Consider the following 19,538-nt stretch of genomic DNA (forward strand, 5'->3'; position numbering starts at 1 on the left):
GAGTGGACACTCAGGAAACTCAGGCTCAGAATCAGAGACATGACTGAAGAACAGGAAGCACTACGCTAATGGACATCAGGGTAGAAGCCTGCCAAAGCCTCGGCAGGAGAACTGTAGGAGTACATCCTTGACTCGGACACTGAGGCTACCATATGTCACCCCATGGCTCTAACAATTAAAGACAATCCAGAGTTAAGGCTCAGAGTGATCCTGAGAGCAGTTTCAGCCCTTGCACATTGTTTCAATGCCCATGTTACTGCTAGCTAGCTATTTGGTGAAGTGTCCTCAGTTCGTAGGACCCCTTGATTCAGGCCAGGCAAATTTACAGAGGAGGAGAGCTGGAGAAGTTGGTCTTCAAGCCCGAGGAGCTACCTGCAGCTTGATTACAGGCAGGACACTTTGTTTTACCTCTCCAGATACATCATATTTTATTCTGCTACCTTTTGTTTCTGATGGAGACATCAATTCCTTTGTTTCCCCTGATACTTTGATCCAGATTATACTTACTCCCAGCTATTTAATTCCCTGGGTCACAGGCAGGTCTCAAGTCATCTGCTTAGTCTTTTAAAACATCACGCAAAGGCTTTAGAATAACTCTTAGCAAAGAGGGGGTGTATTAACAAATTAGTTAATTAATTAATATTTGGTGACAGATCTCTAATACTCCTGTTATTTTTACCAAGGGAATTAACTAGAGAAAGGAGACAACTTATTCCTCACTTCCTTCTTTCCTTCTTCCGTCCCTCCCTCCCTCCTTCTTTCCTTCCCTCCTTCTTTCCTTCCTTCCTTCCTTCCTTCCTTCCTTCCTTCCTTTCTTCCTTCTTTCCTTCCTTCTTATCTTTCTGCCTACCTGCCTACCTACCTACCTGCTTGCCTCCCTCCTCTTCCCCCTCCTCCTCTTTTGGGTAAGACAGTGTTTTTCTGTGTTGTCCTGGCCTTCCACTGTAGATAGGGTGGCCTTGAACTCAGAGACGTGTTTGCCTTCTGAGTTCTAGGATTAAAGGTGTGTTACCACCTTTGCCTGGCAACAATTTCTTACATAATAAACTAGAAGCTATATGTTTTTGTTTTATTTTTATTTTTTTAACCTCTCAAAATGACCCATTTGAAGATAATACATTAAGAAATATAGATAAATTGCACAAAAGTTGATTGAAAGATTCTTGAGTTAGGAATGTCTTATGGTTGACTAGATTGCAGCACTTAATGTAAGATAGGAGTAGGGTGGGGAGGATATGAGGAAAGGCCACTTTCTTGCTTCAGAAACTAAAGAACATACCATGCTAAGAAAAACATTTTCAGGCCGTGAAGTGACCTATTCAAACACATTACTAAACTGGGGGGAAATCCAGAATGAGAATATAGAAGAAAAAAAATAGAAACAAAAATCTGTAAAGTTGCAATCTAGCATCAGGACCACATGGTATTCATCTGATCTGTCAGCACATGCAGCCAGGCCTTAAGGAGAAGCACTCAGTAGGAGACTGAGTATCTCTGGAATTTGGGTAAGGGTAGTTTGGCCTTGCCAATCCTCCTGGCAAGAAAGGCAAGCTGAGCTCTGTACAGGCATTTTAATAACGGAGAGAGTAATGACAAGCATTTCCCCCTCACATATCATGCTGAATTTTAAGACAACTGTCAGCCTTTCCAAAGGGTTTTTAAAAAGTAATATACATATGCATCAAGACACAAGTTTCTTTATGGCAAATCCCCAAGGACATTAGGTCTTATGTGAAAATTCTTATACTTGGAACACTCTGAAAAACTTCCTGTGGGTCAAAACAAAGCAGAGAACAGTGGGAAACCTGTGGGAATTTTGATCACAGGGACAATGTCAGCTGTGAGCTCCTTACAAATAAGAAAAGCATAGCTTTAAAAGTTCCTTTATGTGGGAAATAAAGAAAATTCAAAGTACAGATTTCAGCATTAGTAAGTGAAATGAACATTTACAGTGAGACTTAACTGTGATCTTAGCCCTGAGATGGTCCCTCTAATGCGGAACTCACACCTGCCTAATGGTCATAAGTAAGGAAGAAAGAAAACTCAGCTCTATCTCTGTGGCAGGGAAGCAGCCAGAGGTTCCACTAGCTGGGGGTCACAGGTCATGGGGCATGAGGCATGGGCTCCTTCTGGGTTAGAAAGCTCACACATTAAAAAAAAAAAAAAAAAAAACTCTTCACCCGGACATCAGATTAAACTTCAGAAACAACAGATTCTATTGTAACTAGAGTCCTCATGCCCTTTGCTGCCTCTGCATCTCCTCAGCAAACATGGCAAACCCACACTGTTTTGGACTGCAAGGCCCACAAGTCTTTTCAATGAAGCCCTTATTATAGCCTTATTTCAGCCCTGTTATTTACTCGGGCTTTGAGAAAATTCGGGTAGAGGGGTCCCTGAACCCTGATGGAGACTCCTCTTGGTCATCTGACAGAGTCCGGTCTAAAACCCTACTGTCTCTGAACCTCACATAGATACACATAGAAGCTGGAGACCTCTTCCCTCCTATGCCCTCCTGCTTGATTCTCACTTTCTGTGAGTCTGTGACCTTCTGCATGGCTCCCCTATTCTAGAAACTAAATGGTTCCTTCAAGACAGGGTTCCTTCAAGACAGGTGTTGAGTCCTTGTTCTTTTTCGTGAATGATAATTAGTACTTAGTAAACACTTGCTGAGACTGAAACCCAGACTACCAAGGATGTGAGTCTTCTATTTCTAGGCAGAAATGGCAGCGTGTTCTTTTAACTGGGAAAATCACTGACTGATTTGGCCAGTGCTTGGCCTAGGAGAGAACAATGTCCAAGTCTGTCAAACATCCAGTCACAGCAGAGAGGTTCACAGTCATCACAGCTGAGATAACTCAGAGGTTAGCTATTAGATGTTGTGCTGTTACTTCTCTCCAGGGACTGCAACTTTTAGTTTTTTAAAAAACAAAATCCCAGCCAATGAAGACTCAGAAGACAGATGCTGGGGTGAAAACTTGCTAGCTCAGAGAGGCAGAAAAACTACCCAGCTGACCTTCTCCTCCTTCTCCAGGCTGTCTTAAACACCCTTCAAAGTCAATGTCCTCCTTTCTGTTTACTTATAGTCACTTCCTATCAGCCAATTCCTTGCTCTACCTCTTGACCAAGGGTTGACTTTATTTAGCTCTCGGATTAAAGGTGTGTGCTAGAGCTGAATTACACAACAAGGTTTTTTTTTTTTTTTTTTTTTTTTTTTTTTTTTTTTCCCCCAGTAAATAAGTCAGTCTTAGGGTTCACAGGATGAGCAAATATCCTGTAATATGTGACATGTCCCTGGACAGCATCTTGCTCTTCTGCTTTGCTTTTATGAACAGCGTCCCTCTAGTTCAGCTGCTGTGCTCACTTACAGGAGCTGGACCTTTCCGACCTGTGTCCCTTCTCCCAGGAAGCCACCATGATCACCCTTTCTAAGCAAAAGTCTCAGCACTTAGCCTATTTACTGGTAAGCACATCTCTTTCCCTATTAAATTATAAGCTCAAAGAAGACGACACAGACTGTATCTTGTCCTTTTAGCAGATTTCTCCAGGTGATTTTTTTCTGTATCATCAACAAAGCAAACTTACTCTATAAACACTTACAGTGAATGGCAAGTGACAATTTAAAGGAGGAAGAGGCTCGTGACACAAAACTGTGGTCAGGCCTACAAGGGAATCCTTCCAATTTGCACACTAGCACTACACACAGCCTGCTATTTACACGTGTACTGTGACTCATGTAACTTTTATCCATATAACTTTTACATCTTTAAAATGATCAGCCAAGTATTCATACTTACTGCAGCTCTATTCAGTAATATTATTACTTTTGTTTTGCTTATAAAAAAAGCAGAAACTGAAGTCTATTCAAGATCTCCCTGTGCATGAGTAACCTGATTCTTCTGCCTACAAACTCAGGGTTCTTTGCAGATTCTGCTCTCAGTCTCATCCTGAGACTAGATTTTAGGGGCTGTATATATGAAGGACAAATTGGTAAGTATTTCTCCATAAGCAGAAGGACTTAGTATATGCTACAGACACTTAAAATACCTTGAAAAATAAACAGAAAGTAGAGTAAAAATGGCAATGATGGCAAATTTATATTGTAATAATTGTATATATTCAGTAATAAGGGCCTGATATTAATGGATGCAGTGGTTCAAAACTTAAGTTCTGAGTCCATGAAACCAAGCACTAGGCACCATCTTCTATAGAGTTAAAAAAAAAGATGCTACCTGTGTGCATGCTAATTAGTCTGAACAGGATGATGACCATCTGAAAATGAGGGCAAAAAGGATATAATCTTACTTTAAAACAGAGTCTTTGCATTCATAATTATGGTTGAAAATCTTGAGATTCAATCATAGTGATGATGATGAACTCTCAATGTAGTGACAGATGTCCTCATTGGAGACAGGAAGGGAGAACTGCAAACCGGAGAAGAGAGCATAGACAGACTACAGACAGGTAACTTGACTTGTGCTGCCACAGGCCAAGAACAGGCAGTGCCACCCAAAACTTCAAGAGGCAGGGACAGTTTTCCTTTGGAGTCTTCAGAAACAGAATGGCCATTCTGGGGATTTCATTCTGGACTTCCGGCCTTCGGGCCTTCAGAACTGTAAGTGAGCACATTTCAATGTCACAAGACACATAGTTTGTGGGAATTCAGAGAAACCTTAGCAAATATAGTAACAAGCTTAATGGCTAACATTAAAATCCATTTCCCTATAAGTAGTTATAGATTCTTCTAGAAAACTATTAGTTTATGAGAAAGCCTACAAAAATGTATGTAGTGACGTCAGCTGTGACTTCTGGAACAACTTCACATTACAAGTGACACTTGGGTGGGGCTGTGGTGGCACATACCTTCAATCCCAGCACTCAAAAGGCAGAGGCAGACAGATCTCTGAGTTTAGGCCGGCATGGTCTACTGAGGGAGCCAGGGCTATACAGAGAATACCAGTCTCAATAAAACAAAACAAAACAAAACAAAACAAAAAACAACCACCACAACCATCAACAAAAGAGTGACACTTGGGACTGAAAGGATGACTCCTCCTCCAAAGAGCCCTGAATTGATTGCAAACACCCACATGGAAGCTTATAAACTTCTGTGACTAGTCCCAGGGCACTAGGCATGAATATGGTATACAAAGCAGATGAAACATCTACACACATAAAATAAAGAAATAAAGAAAGAGGAAAAAGGCGAGTGAAGCATGGAGTTGTGAAATACAACTTAGGTTGGCACAAAGCTATAAATTAGCTCAGAAACAAATGGGAATGTATTTGAACTCTTGCAGATACCTAACGCTGATAAAGTTCTAACTGTTCTCGATAACCATAACAATGAAGTGTTTAGAGTCTGATTCTCTAATGCATTGCTACACACTATACAGCAAACCTAATTTCAGAAAGAGCAACAAGACAAAAGGGAGCCATCCAGCTCTGCCTTGCAAACTGCCTAAGTCAATCTACTCGAGAGCACATTTAATGAAAGTGAGAGTGCTGAAGAAATGGAGAGTTGCCAGTTGGATCTCATGACTGCCAACTAGAAGGGAATAACAACAGGCACTATGAATCACGTTAAAGCTGTTTTAAACAACCTGTCATCAAACAATTTCTCTACAGGCATCAAAGAGAGCCTGACTTTATCATCTAACTCATAAATGGCAATGTAATACAGACCCTTCTGACACCAGTGCTACATACAAACAGGTTAAAAATGGACTCACATTCTTGAAGTCATTGAAAGCTGATAGAAGAATGTGGGTTAAATTTTTTATTAACTTAAATAATGCATTAAGTAACCATGGTAACCTTACAATATAATAAAGCTCAGGGTTGAGTACTCTAAACTGTGGGTCAGGGACTCGGTAACATGGGTTACTAAGAAAACTTTTCTGTTCTATATTCAATAGTTAAGTTTTAATGCAAATGTATGAAAAGATGATATTAAAATTAAATGAATTGGAATGCAGGTATAGGTTAGCAGTAGAGCACACTCTAAACAGTGTGCATGTAAAAGCAAAGGAGAAAGGAAAGAGAGAAAGAAAAGGCACCAACTTGAAGTATTCTCATAGAGCTAAAATGGTAGGCTTTATTTCTATAACTTTTTAATTATTTTATCTATCTATATTCACTTTCCTGGATATAATGGGAGAAATACTCCTAAAAGAAACTAAATAATTAAATAGAAAAAGATGCTGTTTCTTGTATAAGTGCATCTAGCAGCCTCCACATTCTGGATTAAAGTCACAAAGCCAAACCAGGATGCTGTGAAGGGAGCCATCCCACAGGTCCTTTCATAGGCACAGGGGAGGCCTCTTTTTAGAACTTTTTGGAATGTCTAAGTTCTTAATAAATAATAAGGAGATGACCCTGACTAGTTTCCTATATCAAATTCCATGGAAGACTAGCATACATAAAATTTGAGTAGGTATAATTTATAAATGGAAAGCAGTAATTCAATGTTTGGAAAACGAAACACAATATTTACTTCCTAAACAGCCATAAAATTAGAATAGATTCTGGAGGAAAGCTACATAACTTATATTTGTAAATTGTTCACTCATGAAATTCTATATATGTAAAAAAATAATACTTTTTGTCTTATAATTCTATGAAATCAGAATACTGTCCCTATAAGCATAAATAACATATTACTTTAATGTTGGTTCTAGCTAATTTGCTTGTACAATGAATAAAAAAATTTCTATAAAACATCTTGGAGCATGGCAGCATAGAAATGAATTCCTTTGCAGTCCACTCTCTAAGGGATTTAGTTCATCTCTCGGTCACCTAGGTTTTCAGAAAATGTGAGCTTCACTGGGCATGGTGTTATACATATTTAAATCCCAGCACTTAAGAAGCAGAGGAAAGATCTATGTGAACTTGATACCATCTTGGTTTATATTGTGAGTTCCAGGCTAGCTAGAGCTATATGGAGAAGCTCTGTCCCCAAAACAAAGAAACAAACAAACATATGTTGTGAGTTCCAGGCCAGCTAGAGCTACATGGAGAAACCTTGTTCCCAAAACAAAGAAACAAACAAACAGCACATGCATGTCTGGTGGACACTGACTTTTGAGTACTGAAAGGAAAATAGGTCTGGATGTACTCAGAGACAGAGTCCCTGCCTAGTATGCAAACACACTGGGTTTGGAAAAACAAGATAGAACAAAGCAAACAGAAAACAAGTCAGTGCCCTCTTTAAGGGAACAATGGTAATTGCTGGTACCAAAAAGTAGCTCAGGAACCTGGGTAGTTATGAACATAATCTAATCTGTTCTGTCAATAAACACACATTTCACAAGGGAAATAATAGCAATAGGAATGTTTGGCCACAGCATCCAACACCTTACACTGTAGGGACCATAAAAAAGAAGGGTGCTATCACTTTTTGCTGTACAGTTATCTTACAGTTTGCTGACACTCAGAATAAAAAAGCTCAGCGTTAGGAGTTCAGTGGCCACATGACGATCTGTGATGTGCTAAGCCTCCTGCAAGAATCACTAATGAGCACGTCCCACCATCACTGTGGCTAAGTTCTCTAACACAGTGGCTTTTTCAGTTCAGTCTACTTGGCCTCTTCTTTATGGAATTTGGAGCACTAGCGACTGGCATATAGCCAACTTCTTGATATCAAATCTCAACTTGTATTCTTTTTCTAGTGACTGGATCTTTCATCTATTGACCCGATCTATAGAACTTAATTGACTTGATACTTCACCCACATCCATGGTCCCCCAAACTGGCTTCCCCAAAGCCTATAACTTGATTCCTCTCCCTAGAGCACTGTTTACCTGCTGATATACCTTTGCTGCTACTGACAAAGACCCCTTGTCCCCCTGCAATCTTTCCTAAAGATCCTTCCTAGCCTGAATTGTTCGGTTTTAGCTGGAATCCAGTTAGGTTAATTTGCATAAATTCTCAGTATCTTATCATCCTAATCAAAGTCTCCATCCTTCCACCAGCCCTGAAGTACCTGATCACCCTGATCAGCTTTAAGAATTTCCTTTTACCTCTACTGCATTCTCTCTGAAATTTCTACCTCCTAGAGAACTGTATTACATCAGGCAAGCATTCCTGAATGTGTAATTGGTGATTCATTCATCCATGATGGGCTCTCCCTAAATCTGATCAGAAGCAGTCTAATGATCTATTTATGTTGTCTTGGAGTGAGGGACTCAGAAGTCAAGTCTTGGCAATGGTTCTCAGCTAATTTTCCAACCTGACACAACTGATTAATGAAAGTCAATGTGGAATTCATTCTTGAGGAAATACTCTGATGTGTGCTTTTTTTTACAGAATCCAGGAAAGGTAAACATAATACCTTTTGTAAAAAGTGATATCTGGGAGATTTACTTGAAAGAACCCCGATACAAGCTTATGAAATCTTGTCCAGGGGTACAGATGACTATGAGACCAGTCAGAAGCAGAAGTGGGATGGAGATTCAGTCCTTGTCCTCACTAATCCCCATTTTCTATGAATTTTCCCATTGCTGCTGGAAAACTAACTTAGGGAGTGTCCCAGTCAGTTATTAGCAATGCTTCCTCTCATCGATGGCTGCATACTTGAAAAGCTTTCAAAAGTCATTCATAAATTTGTCTGTGAGAAATTCCAAGGAGCTCCAGGGTCTCCCCTTCCTTTCATTCTCATTCTCTTTCTTCTTTGAGGAAATTAGTTACATGCGATTTAGAAAAGATAGCTGGAATGATGCTGGAGCCAACAACAGCCCCTGCTATTAATTACTTTCTAATGGTAATTACGATCATATATTTTCTTTTCTAATTGGCTATTACTGGTGAAGAGCAGTCTGTTATACAACAGATGATTGTGCTAAATAAACGACAATTACAATTCTGAGGTCCTTACTGGAAGAGAAAAATTAAGTATCTCTATGTATTCAGATAAAAGCATTAATTAGAGGTGAGATGGGAAAGGCCAACTTTCCATTAAGAATTAAGAAAGCAAAAAAAAAAAAAAAAAAAAAAAAAAAAGAATTAAGAAAGCATTAGAGAAAGCCAGCCATGAAATAGGAATTTCCTTCCTTATACAAATAAAGTCATTTACAAATGTTATTAGGTTTCTAAGTCAATAAACACCATAGATTTAAACGTGTCCACTTTTTTCAGGAGTAACCAGGAAACAGAAGTGACCATTTGCTCTGCTAAGACAAGGATGCTGAGCAGAACACAGAGACTGCATGGACAAAGCTGTTAAGAGTTCTCTTTATTTTTTGTCCATATAGAAGGAAGCAAGAATCCGGTCCTTAGCCACCACTCAAACAAGCCCATATACCATCACAACAGGATACTGACTCTGAGACTAAAAGCAAAAGGAATATGTGACAGTCCCTAGATTTATGGGCTTTTCTATACAACCAGGGAGGGACTTGTCCTTGTAGGGCATTGCTGAACTCCCCTGATTTCTTTTAGTCTTTACGTGCTTCAATGCTATATCCAGAGTGCTTGCTTTGCATTCAGGATTCTCTGGGTTTAGTTATCAGCAATATAAAACAGATTGGTACCTCCCAGTGCTGGGGAAGCAGACTTTCGAAATTCCAGGTTGGCAAGCCGACACACTGAGTTCCAGAGTGAACAAAACACCTAATTAATAAGTAAAGGCAAGTCCGAGTTCTGTAGTGGCAGCGGTATGAGACGAGATAGGAGGTCCTTTGATCTCAGTGTCAAAGAAATAAAACAAGGAGAGCAAACTTTGCAGGCAAACACTTTTATGGAGGTTTTCCAAAGGATGTAAAGAGAAAAACCCAAATTAGAGTAAGGGGTATGGACCTTTTTCTCCTGTAACTGGAGTGATCCAGTCTAGTGTTTTTTTGTTTTTTTTTTTTTTTAACCAGTCAAGAGGATAGCACTTTCAATTCAGAGAAATCTTGTCCTTTGTTTTAAGACACCCCCTTTGCACTCCCCAACATACAGCTCAATGGCCCCTTTGTCTGTGGGACTTGCACCTGGTGGTGGGCTTTTTGTCTACCATAAGAGTAGAAGACGATGGGACCTGCTGGTTTGACAGGGTATGAATTATAAATGTGACACCCTATTCCTCTCTTGTCCCGACTTCACTTTTAATAATGGAAACAGACCCTTGATTTGCTCAAAGTCACACAGTTTTTAACAATCAAGATTGTTCAGTTCCAAGGCGTGTGCCCACTATGCCTCTTCGGATAACACCTCCTAGCCTGTATTTCTGTTTTTGCAGGGGTCTCAGAGGACTTTCACACATACCACTTCATCAAGTGCTCAACAATACTAGCAGCCCCGTTTGTTTTTTCCTGATGAAATTCAAGCTCAGAGAGGTTAAAACCGTTTTCTTAAGTTTATTCTATTACAAAGCAAAATATTCAACATTAGAATCAAGTCTCAACTATTATTCCATACATTTCCTTCCATATGTTTATTATTTAAGATATGCTAAATATGAAGAAAGCCTAATTATATGCCAAATGGTATTAAAGTATTCTAGTACTTGCCAGTTGCTGAGTCCCATACTAATGAAAGAAAAGAGTAAGTTCTGTTTAATTTCAAAACTATTTTTTTAGGGGTTCCTATGGCTAAAGATAATACCTAACCTCAGTTGGACACTTTGCAAACAAATAGCCCTAGTCACATAATGATGACATCAGATGTAAGAAAAGCAGAAGATGGAACAATGAGATTATTATACTTCTGAAAAAAAATGCTACCCTGCTCAAATTTGAGTCAAGGTCAGTAGAACTTACTTGCTTCAGTATGAAGTGAGGAGCCTACACGCTCTGTGAGCCACACACCCATTCTGAAGTCTGATGTATTCATTAGATAAGTCTTAGCAGTACTGGCTAGTTTTAAGTCAACTTGATACAAGCTAGAGACACTTGGGAAAAGGGAACTCAACTGAGAAAATGCCTCTACAAAAGTAGCCTGTAGGGAAATCTGTAGTGCATGTTCTGAATCAGTGATTGATGCAAGAGGCCCCGCCATTTGAGGTGGTCCTGGGTGGGGCAAGAAAACAAGCTGAGCAAGCCGTGAAGGTCAAGACCGTCAGCTCACTCCTCCATGGCCTCTGCACAACTTGCCTCCGTGTTCTTGGCCTGACTTCCCTGAATGATGGACTACAAAGATGAAATAACCCTTGTCCTCCCAAAACTGATTTTGGTCATGGTGTTTATTATCACAGCAGTGAAAACTGCTGTGACAGCATTAGCCAGGAACAGCTACTAAAAGCCTGTATGTATCCAGCTGATGCAAATGAATGCTAGAGACCACTGTATCATATGCATATATTTCCTGAAGACCAGGTTATTATAGCGTCAGTCACCCCACAGGTTCATATCTGCATTGCAGCAGACAGTGACATTGCTATTGCCACAGACGGAGATTCACAGCTCCGCTGGTCTGAACGTGGGTAGTAATCAGGATTCCATCCTAAGTTGGCCTGACTTCAGTCTTCTCACTATGCCACACTACCCCGCTACAGCAACACTCACTTTAGAATATTTAAGACAGTGGGCTTCAGACCTCATCTCATAGAATTCAGTTACTATGTCAAACTATGACACCTAGCACTTCACAAATGTTAGCCTTCATCACCATTTACTTCCATTATTATAACAACCGTTTTTATAATGGTTCCTCTAGGAAGTCACATGTTGCGTTTCGTGCATTACAGAAAAATAAAAAAGGTGCCCAGAGAAGGTCTTGGTACCAAGAAAGATAAATAACCGTGTTTCTGTCATTCTTCTTTTCCATGACACTCTCAGGCCTTTACCTCACAAGGACATCCCAGCAGACAGGAGAGTCCTGAGGATGTGTGGCATCGGAATCTGGGTGCAAAGGGACGGAGCCGTGGAGGATGGACACAGTACAGAAAGTTATGTACAGGGCTTTCAGGGCACGTAAGTTCCAAGGAGTGCATAGAGCTCTGGAATTAACCAAGATCTGACTTTATAGAATAAATACATACTCAATGAAGTAATCAGGAATTTGGCAAGGGTGGTGTTTGTGCATATTTTCACGAATGTGCAGCATACCTCTCTGCTTATTCAAGGCCACAATTAAAACTGAAATACAGCTTTTCTCAAATAGACTTGAATCCCCTTGCCATAGCCATGCCAAATATGAGGCCAGATTGTAGGAAACTGGCTACCAGCCATACAGGTGACGGAGGGCGGAGTTCAAGGATCAGGTCACTCATTTACAGAATCCAGATCTAAAGTATTCTCTGAAAACTTAATCCTTGCCTAAATAATATTAGAAGATCATTTTTAAAGAGGGCAAGAAAAACAACATAAAATGCAAACACCATGATTAGTTCTGACAGGATGCCTTCTGAGGATACTTGCATTTCTAGTTGGTATGCATACCTTTCACAAACAAATCATTTCCTTGTTTTTTTTCTCCTTTCTTTCTTTTTTTAATATTCCACCTCAGTTCTTCTGCTTAGAGTGTCAGCCATGCTAAACACTTTGAGTAAGCTTCAAAAATATTCTCAGCATTTAAACTGCTACCTCTTATTGTGTGCAACTCTGACAGTTGACAGCTATAAAGTAAATAAGGCTTGGCTTTAGTAAGTGCAGATGCCAACAAGTAACTAGTCTCACAAGAGATGCAGATAATGAACAGATGAACAAGGAAGAGGGCTGGGAGACGAGGCGGGAGAGCAGAATAAGTATTACCTAGAGACGCTGGACCTGCTTAGGCATGCAGCAGGGTTGCAGTGAAGATTTCTAGTGTGGACCCCCCAAATAGACTTGTTTTTAGTAGATTAAAAGGGGTAAAGTTAAGTGTCAGAGAGGTCAAGAGGGAGGTTTTCCGATTGGGAAGGCTAGATTACTGTTTAGGTCAAACATTTATTAAATATTAACACTGTGCCAGGATCAGGCAGACAAAACAAGTCCAACAAGGTCTTGGTTTTCTTTCTGGAGCACAGACTAGAAGGTGAGCTTGAGACAGAGATAGGTCATCAGCAGTGATGCCCAGGGTTGGAAATAGAGTGAGAATGGTGGTTACGGAGGGGAACAGAGAGCAGATTCCACCTCTATGGAGTAGAGAAGGAGGACTTGGTACCTGATCAAATTCAGGCTCTATGGGCAAGGACCCAATGATGCTCTCTAGCTTTCTAGCTTAGACTTCATGCTATGTATCAGAATACGGAATATGAGAGCAAGGAGTTTTCACTTGCTACTCTCCACAACTTCTTGCACAGACATAACAATGAAGTTAATAAGATCTCTGTAGGACATGCACCATAAGTTCAAACACTACCATTGTCATCTACTATCCATTTGGAGAAGACAACAAAGTTGGCCAACTGAATCTTATAACACAGGTAATCATCATCAAAAGAAATCACAGTAGTCACAAAATCCTCCTATAAGTGTGAATTACTGAACTATAGATTATGACCTAATTAATTTCTTATTAAAACCCGCACTAGCATAAATACCAACATATAGTGGTCTGGTGTGTGTGTGTGTGTGTGTGTTGCACACCTGTACACCTGAATGGGAAGGCCAGAGGAGGACATCGGTTCTTTTCCTCTTTCATGCTCTATCTTATTCACCTCGAACTCTCACTGAACCTGAAGTTTACTGGTCTTGCTATATAGGCTGGGCCAAGAGCAATGAGAACCATCTGTCTCCCGTTCACAAAGCTAGGCTTTCAGGCACAGAGGCCATGCTTGGCTTTTATGCGGGTACTGAGATTTGAACCCAGGCTCTCATGCTTGCTTAGAAAATGCTTTCAGTCACTAAGCCATCTACCCAGATCCTATTTTTTTGTTTTTAATTTTAGAAAATAATACGAAACACTAGTTTCTGTTCAAATAGACAGCAAACAGGAATAAGTCCTGGTCTGACCCTGTCATTCAGTTTCCTCTCCACGTGAGCCTCAGCAGACATCCATAGCCCTCAGCTCAGCCCTAGGCCCTTCTAACACCCAAGGGTTCTCGTCCACAGGAGAACACGCAAGGTAGATAGTCGCATACCTGGTGCCATCTCTTCCTTTATGTGTACTGCCAACAAATAGACTTTTTGATTTTTATCAAAAGACAATTTTGCTGTGAACCAACCAATGTAGGGACGTGAGGAGGAATGGGCTAAAAAAGCCTCAGGGAGCACAGTGGTCTCAGCAAGAGAGCTGTATATGCCTAAATTCCACCTAGTGACTCATTCCAGCAGAGATTTTATAGAACTGCTAGGATTTCTATTAAACGGCTCCTCAGGCCCTTTTGTCTCAGGATATTAAACACACAGACTGACATTTTAATTAGAATTAGAATAAACCTCTGAAAAGCAGCAGTTTTACAGAAATTAAAGAAGTGTGTGATTTTACAGAGAAATACATCCTGGATAACTTAAGTGCCTGCCTAAGAAGAAATATACTCCTAATGCAATTATTCTCAACTAAAATGTGTGTCCCATTTTGCAGGGTTTGAAAGAATTCTGACAAAGTCAAAGAATGATCCATTATTAAAGAAGAATTTTAAATGATGAATTTACTTACTTACTTACTAAAAATGATGTAAGAGTCAATCATGACACTCTCCTAGTCACTGTTCTAAATCAATAATATTGGGCAGTTCTGAAGTATGGAAAGAGATGCTTTTGTGACAATCACTGAAGTTTCACTACTTCTCATGAGAATGCTTTTGTTGAAGATAATTTGGAGCCTAAAATGAAGTTTTCATTAGTCACCTAATTTAGGCTTACTATATTTTTCAACATTGGTCCTAGACTAATAATTTCCTCATACATTTTGAAAATATTGGTTAAATAACACTTGGTTATTATTGGGAATATCTATGATGAGTATTTTTAAGAGGGAAAACTGTAATCTATGTAAAATTTACACAAACGTAATACTCTACTGGGCAAAGATCTATCTATCCATATATACACACACACACACACACACACACACACATTATCCATATACATAAACCCACTCTCTGTAACACTATTGAAAAATCAGAGTGACTTTATACATTTATTAGCAGGGGACTGGCTAGAGTATGGAATATCTATTCTATGGAACATGAATGTAGTCACTAAAAAAATAAAACAAAAAGTGTCAATATAGAAGTATCTTTGATTGAACAAGAGGAAGAAGAAAGTTTTAGATCTTTGAGTTTACTAGAATTATACCTTTTATTTAAAAATGAGGTATGCAATATATGTTATAATGGAATAAGTCATAAAATATGCATCACTTTTGTCTTTGTAAGTGGAACTGTATAGTAGAGAGACTTTACTATTTTTTTAATCTAAATACTTCTGAATGAACTGCTTGAAATATTTATAATGAACTGTAATTGTAAGGTAATTAATTATGCTTTGGAGGTATTTGTAAGTTCTCAAATAAATTACTCCATGAGGAAAAGTTATCAAGGCTTCCTACTTTATATCTTAAAGTGGTAGCTCTGTGGAACGTTGGTAATCTGGAAAAACGGTCTGTATAAGTATAAGACATATGGCAAACCCACTGATAGGTGGCTTAGATGATAGGAATTTCACTCATGGGAAGTGGAACAAAATTGCACTTCATTTTTCTGCTGTTGAGATAAAAACTTCGTACTAAAAGTTGTGAAGGTTAAAGGAAAAAACATCAACAAGGACTTACTGAGAATCCAAATTAAACCCCAAATCATACCCATTACAAAAGAGAACTTGGTGTGCTAAATTATACACTTAAACAAAATGGGTGGGGTGTAGAGCGCAACCAAAAGAAAAGGTAGTCTATGAAAGTTTGATTTTTGATCTCTACAGTGAACTGAAGAAAACACCAAAGTCAGGTAGATACAAAGTAGCTGTGATGAGTTTCAAAATGTTCAGTTAAATGTTACCTGATGGCGGGAGTGCATTTAATTCTCTTTTCCCTTTCTCTTAGAACTTAGGACCTGAAGATCTCCCAGGCTCTACATTTAACGCGGGAGACCCCAGGGGCCAAATGGTATCTGAGACACACACACATCCCCTCTCTTTGAAGAGGACTCCAAGGAGCAACCCGCAAGTAAGTATTAAGAGCTGTGACGTGACTAGTCTCCAACTTGGAAACACGTCCCAAACTACTTCAAACACCTTCCCACAGTCAGCTCAGCAAATAGAGAAGAGCGAAGAATACTGGCCAGGAAATAGCTGATCACAGCATTACAATCACACACGTGCGACCCAGACCTGACCCACACCCACTCGGCGGCAAAGCACGGAATTCCAAACCGGAAGATAGCAAAAGAAGCTTTCCAAACCTCCGGGAAGGCAGTTCTCATTTTCTCCTCCCACCCATGACAGCCTGGCAACCGTCGTCAATCCCACCCCATCTCTTTGGGTCTCCTTCACGGCTATTCGTCTGGCACCTAGGGGGTCTCCTAGCTGACCAGTTTCTAAGGTCTGAGCGGCTGCCAGCTGCACCCCGGACCCAGCAAAAGGAAGACAGATCACTCGCACCCAAGGAACAGCGCACTCACCTTCATGATCCGTGTGGCAGACTCCGTCGCGGACCCCGCGGACCCCATCCTCCTGGGGGTCCACACCAAGACCCTGGACCCCTGTAGCAGCCATTACCTGCTTCAGTAGCTAGGGGCAGGCCGTAGGCGGGGCGCAGCAGGGATACACCAATAAAAACGCGCCTGGGATCGTATGCCAACCCACTGAGGGAGTTCCTACACGCCTATGCTGTGCCGTCACATTTTGGACCAATCGAATGTAGCGAGCCTAGCTAGTTGCCCCGCCCCTAACCGATGTAGCCACGCCCTCTTCCGGAGCTGGGAGAGCAAACACTACAACTCCCAGCATGCCGCGAGGCTGTGGGGAGGCAGCACTGGATGGGCGCTGACGGGCGGGGGTGCGCCCGCGAGTGCCCCGGCGTGTTCGCTTAGTTCAGTGAATCAGAACAATGACTGCGCCGCCGGGTCCCCGAGAGCGCGTCGCAGGGCTGTAAGCAGCCGCGGCCGGCAGAGCGGCGGGCGGCTCCGCCTCGGCCGTGTAGTGTCAGTGCCTGCTCAGGAGCCCCGGGAGCAGCCCCTGCCCAGCGCAGCAGCCCGCGCGATCCGCTGTGCACCAGCGCCGCAGCTGCTCTTCGGGAGCCGTGCATTGTTGTGAGCCACTGGAGGGGCGCGGGGATTGCTTAGTCCTGAGCCCCTCAGCGCCCTTTATAGCCATGTGGATACCTACGGAGCACGAGAAATACGGCGTGGGTGAGTGCTCGCAGGCGAACTTTTACCACACTCCGGTCCTTGCCCCCACGCAGCTCGCTCCGCGCCAGGCTGCAAATGCCAGGTCTTGGCATTGCACAGCGGGACCCAGGCTTGTCCGCACCGGCCTCCGGCTGAGGGGCGAGCGCTGGGGTTTCGCTCCTCTCTGCGCACTTGGCGCTCCTCGAACCTGATCCCGGAACGTCGGGACAGCCACTCTGGGCTCTGCTGGCGGAGTTTGGAGCGGCCGCGGGGCGTGTTGCGTGTCAAGTTAGAAGGGGAAGCCAACAGGGTTCCTCTCCCTTCTACCCCTGCTGGCCCACAGCGGCAGAGAGCGCTGGCAGTGGGCTGCTAGGATTTCCCCGGGTGATGAGGGAGACCTGGAACTGGCTGCTAGAATACTCCCAAACAGTAGGGAGGCGCGAAGTCCCTGTGGCTGGGGTCGGCATACCCAGAGTGCAGAATGTGGCATCCTTAGCCCCTATGACAGACGGAGTCGGGACACAGCCTCCTTTCTCCTTCGCCTCCTGGGTGTTTGGGGTGTGTGTTGCGAACCGGGAGAGGGGGTGGTGGTGGTAAATTTCAACATCTGTGCTGCTGCACTCTTTGGTCCTTGGTGGGGAACGGAGATTTGTTTTTACTTCTGGCCACCTTCTTTACCAGGGGATGAGCGCAGTGGGGGTCATAGAGGCCGGCTGGAAAGTGACGAGGGAGAGGAGGGTCAGAAAGCCCGGCTCTTAGATACTGGGAGGCAGCTTTAGGAGAGGACTACCCTGGCCCTGATTTGGGAGAAAAAAGGAACAGGATAGCATTCACTGTTCTGTGTAAAGGTGAACAACAAAGGACATTAATGTTGACTGATGAATACAGGAGGCTCCCTTCCCTTCCCTCCTCCCTTTTCGGTAGGATTACAGTTCCCGTTTTTGTTGTTTGATTTCAGCTGGGTCCCCCCCCCCCCAACCCCTCACCCCTCTTTGACAGTCACTCCTTTTAGGGTTGAGACTATTAAGCTAGCCTCACTGACAAGCCCGAATTGGCCAAATGCAATTATAACCTCCCAGAAGGGCTAACAGAAAGAAAGCATTATAGATTTTACTGACAATCTTCATTTCCTATAATGCCCCGTCCTGCCGATTGGCGTTCTTGTTTTTATTGTGGACCGACCTAGTAATTTATACGATACAGAGACGTATTTATGTTCTGACTTCATTCTTCTGTAATTTAAAATATCTGGAAAACCTGTCAAGGGAATCCTAACCACAGGAGATTTTACCTCCCCTACTTTGCCTAGGGATCGGACTTTATCTACTGAAGAGACTATCTGATTAAACAAATTCATATTTTACATGAGCTTCCTTTCTGGGCTGTGACTGGTTATCAAGACAATAGTTTGTCGTGTGCCCACCTTTGAGAAGGGTTCCCAGCTTTTAAGACTAAGGTGAGCCCTTGCTAAAGGGCTTTCCCAGAGCGGTGTAGACAGAGGTTGTTTTCCTCTCTGTTCCATCCTCCTTTTGGGGGATCAGATAACCCCTGCAAGGGAAAAGGCATTTCCTAGTCTGAAGGATGAGGAACCAGAGGGCATTGCCTCCTCGCCTGTCTTGACACCTGGTGCTGGAATCTCAGATCCACCAGGCAGCACTGTCCGGCTTAGAGTCACTCCCAGAGGTTGTTTTCTTGCAAGTGTTAAATGATACAGATTATGGATGACATTTATTTTCTGGATTTCCTTATGTGCCAGGTCACAGCTGGGTGCTGATATCGATTAGTTTTTTTTTTTTTTTTTTTTTTTTTTCTCGCCTTTCTTTAACAAGCTGTGGGCAGAGGCTTAAAAACCACTCTGGGATTTCCTGGAATGGCAACCGGATATGATCAGTCAACTGTTTTGAGCTTGCTGCAGACACCAAGGCTTGGGATGCAGAGCAGGGTTGGGGAGGTGAGAGGGTGTGCCTGTTTGGGAAGGGGAGGTGGGAGGTGAGATGAGAGGAGAGAGCACAAAGCGAGCTTCTGCCCCAAATTGTAGCTGAGGTTCCCATTTTTGCAATATCACATACTCAAGAATGTTAATCATTGTTTATTACGAAGTTTTGAGCATTTGGCTTGCGGAATGCTTGGTTGTTTTTGAGAACCCATCTGTCAGGCGGGTGTGTGATGAAAATTTTGCTAGGATACTTACGCGTGGACTTTCATTTCTCACCATGGTGAGCAGTATTCGGAGCTGCTTAGATTGCAAAGTCTTAAAAATATTTTTCAGGTCTGAGTTATGATTTTTTTTATTATTACAGAGAATATATGTTATGTTGGTCTCATAGCTGGTAAGGAAGTCCATTTCCTTGTTCTTTGCAATAAGTATGAAACT

At 41.9% G+C, this 19,538-nt stretch overlaps 2 protein-coding genes across 5 annotated transcripts in view; one reads left to right on the forward strand and one right to left on the reverse strand.

Moving 5' to 3' along the window:
• The window catches only part of ZNF277 (zinc finger protein 277), a 122,404-nt gene extending 105,115 nt beyond the window's left edge, over positions 1-17,289 (reverse strand). The window contains exon 1 of one of the 2 annotated variants that reach the window (XM_080927608.1): positions 17,163-17,289. In XM_080927608.1, coding sequence (XP_080783734.1) covers positions 17,163-17,277 — 115 coding nt within the window. In that variant the 5' untranslated portion in view covers positions 17,278-17,289. Of the gene's footprint in view, positions 1-16,456; positions 16,586-17,162 lie in introns of those variants that run through there. The other variant, XM_080927609.1, reaches the window with a different exon arrangement.
• The window catches only part of DOCK4 (dedicator of cytokinesis 4), a 383,278-nt gene continuing 380,853 nt past the window's right edge, over positions 17,114-19,538 (forward strand). For all 3 annotated transcript variants that reach the window (XM_080927592.1, XM_080927594.1, XM_080927593.1), the window contains exon 1: positions 17,114-17,185. In XM_080927592.1, the coding sequence (XP_080783718.1) occupies positions 17,149-17,185 (37 nt within the window). In that variant the 5' untranslated portion in view covers positions 17,114-17,148. The remainder of the gene's footprint in view (positions 17,186-19,538) is intronic.

Source organism: Micromys minutus (genome assembly GCF_963924665.1).
Source record: "Micromys minutus genome assembly, chromosome: 1".
NCBI classification, from domain to species: domain Eukaryota; kingdom Metazoa; phylum Chordata; class Mammalia; order Rodentia; family Muridae; genus Micromys; species Micromys minutus.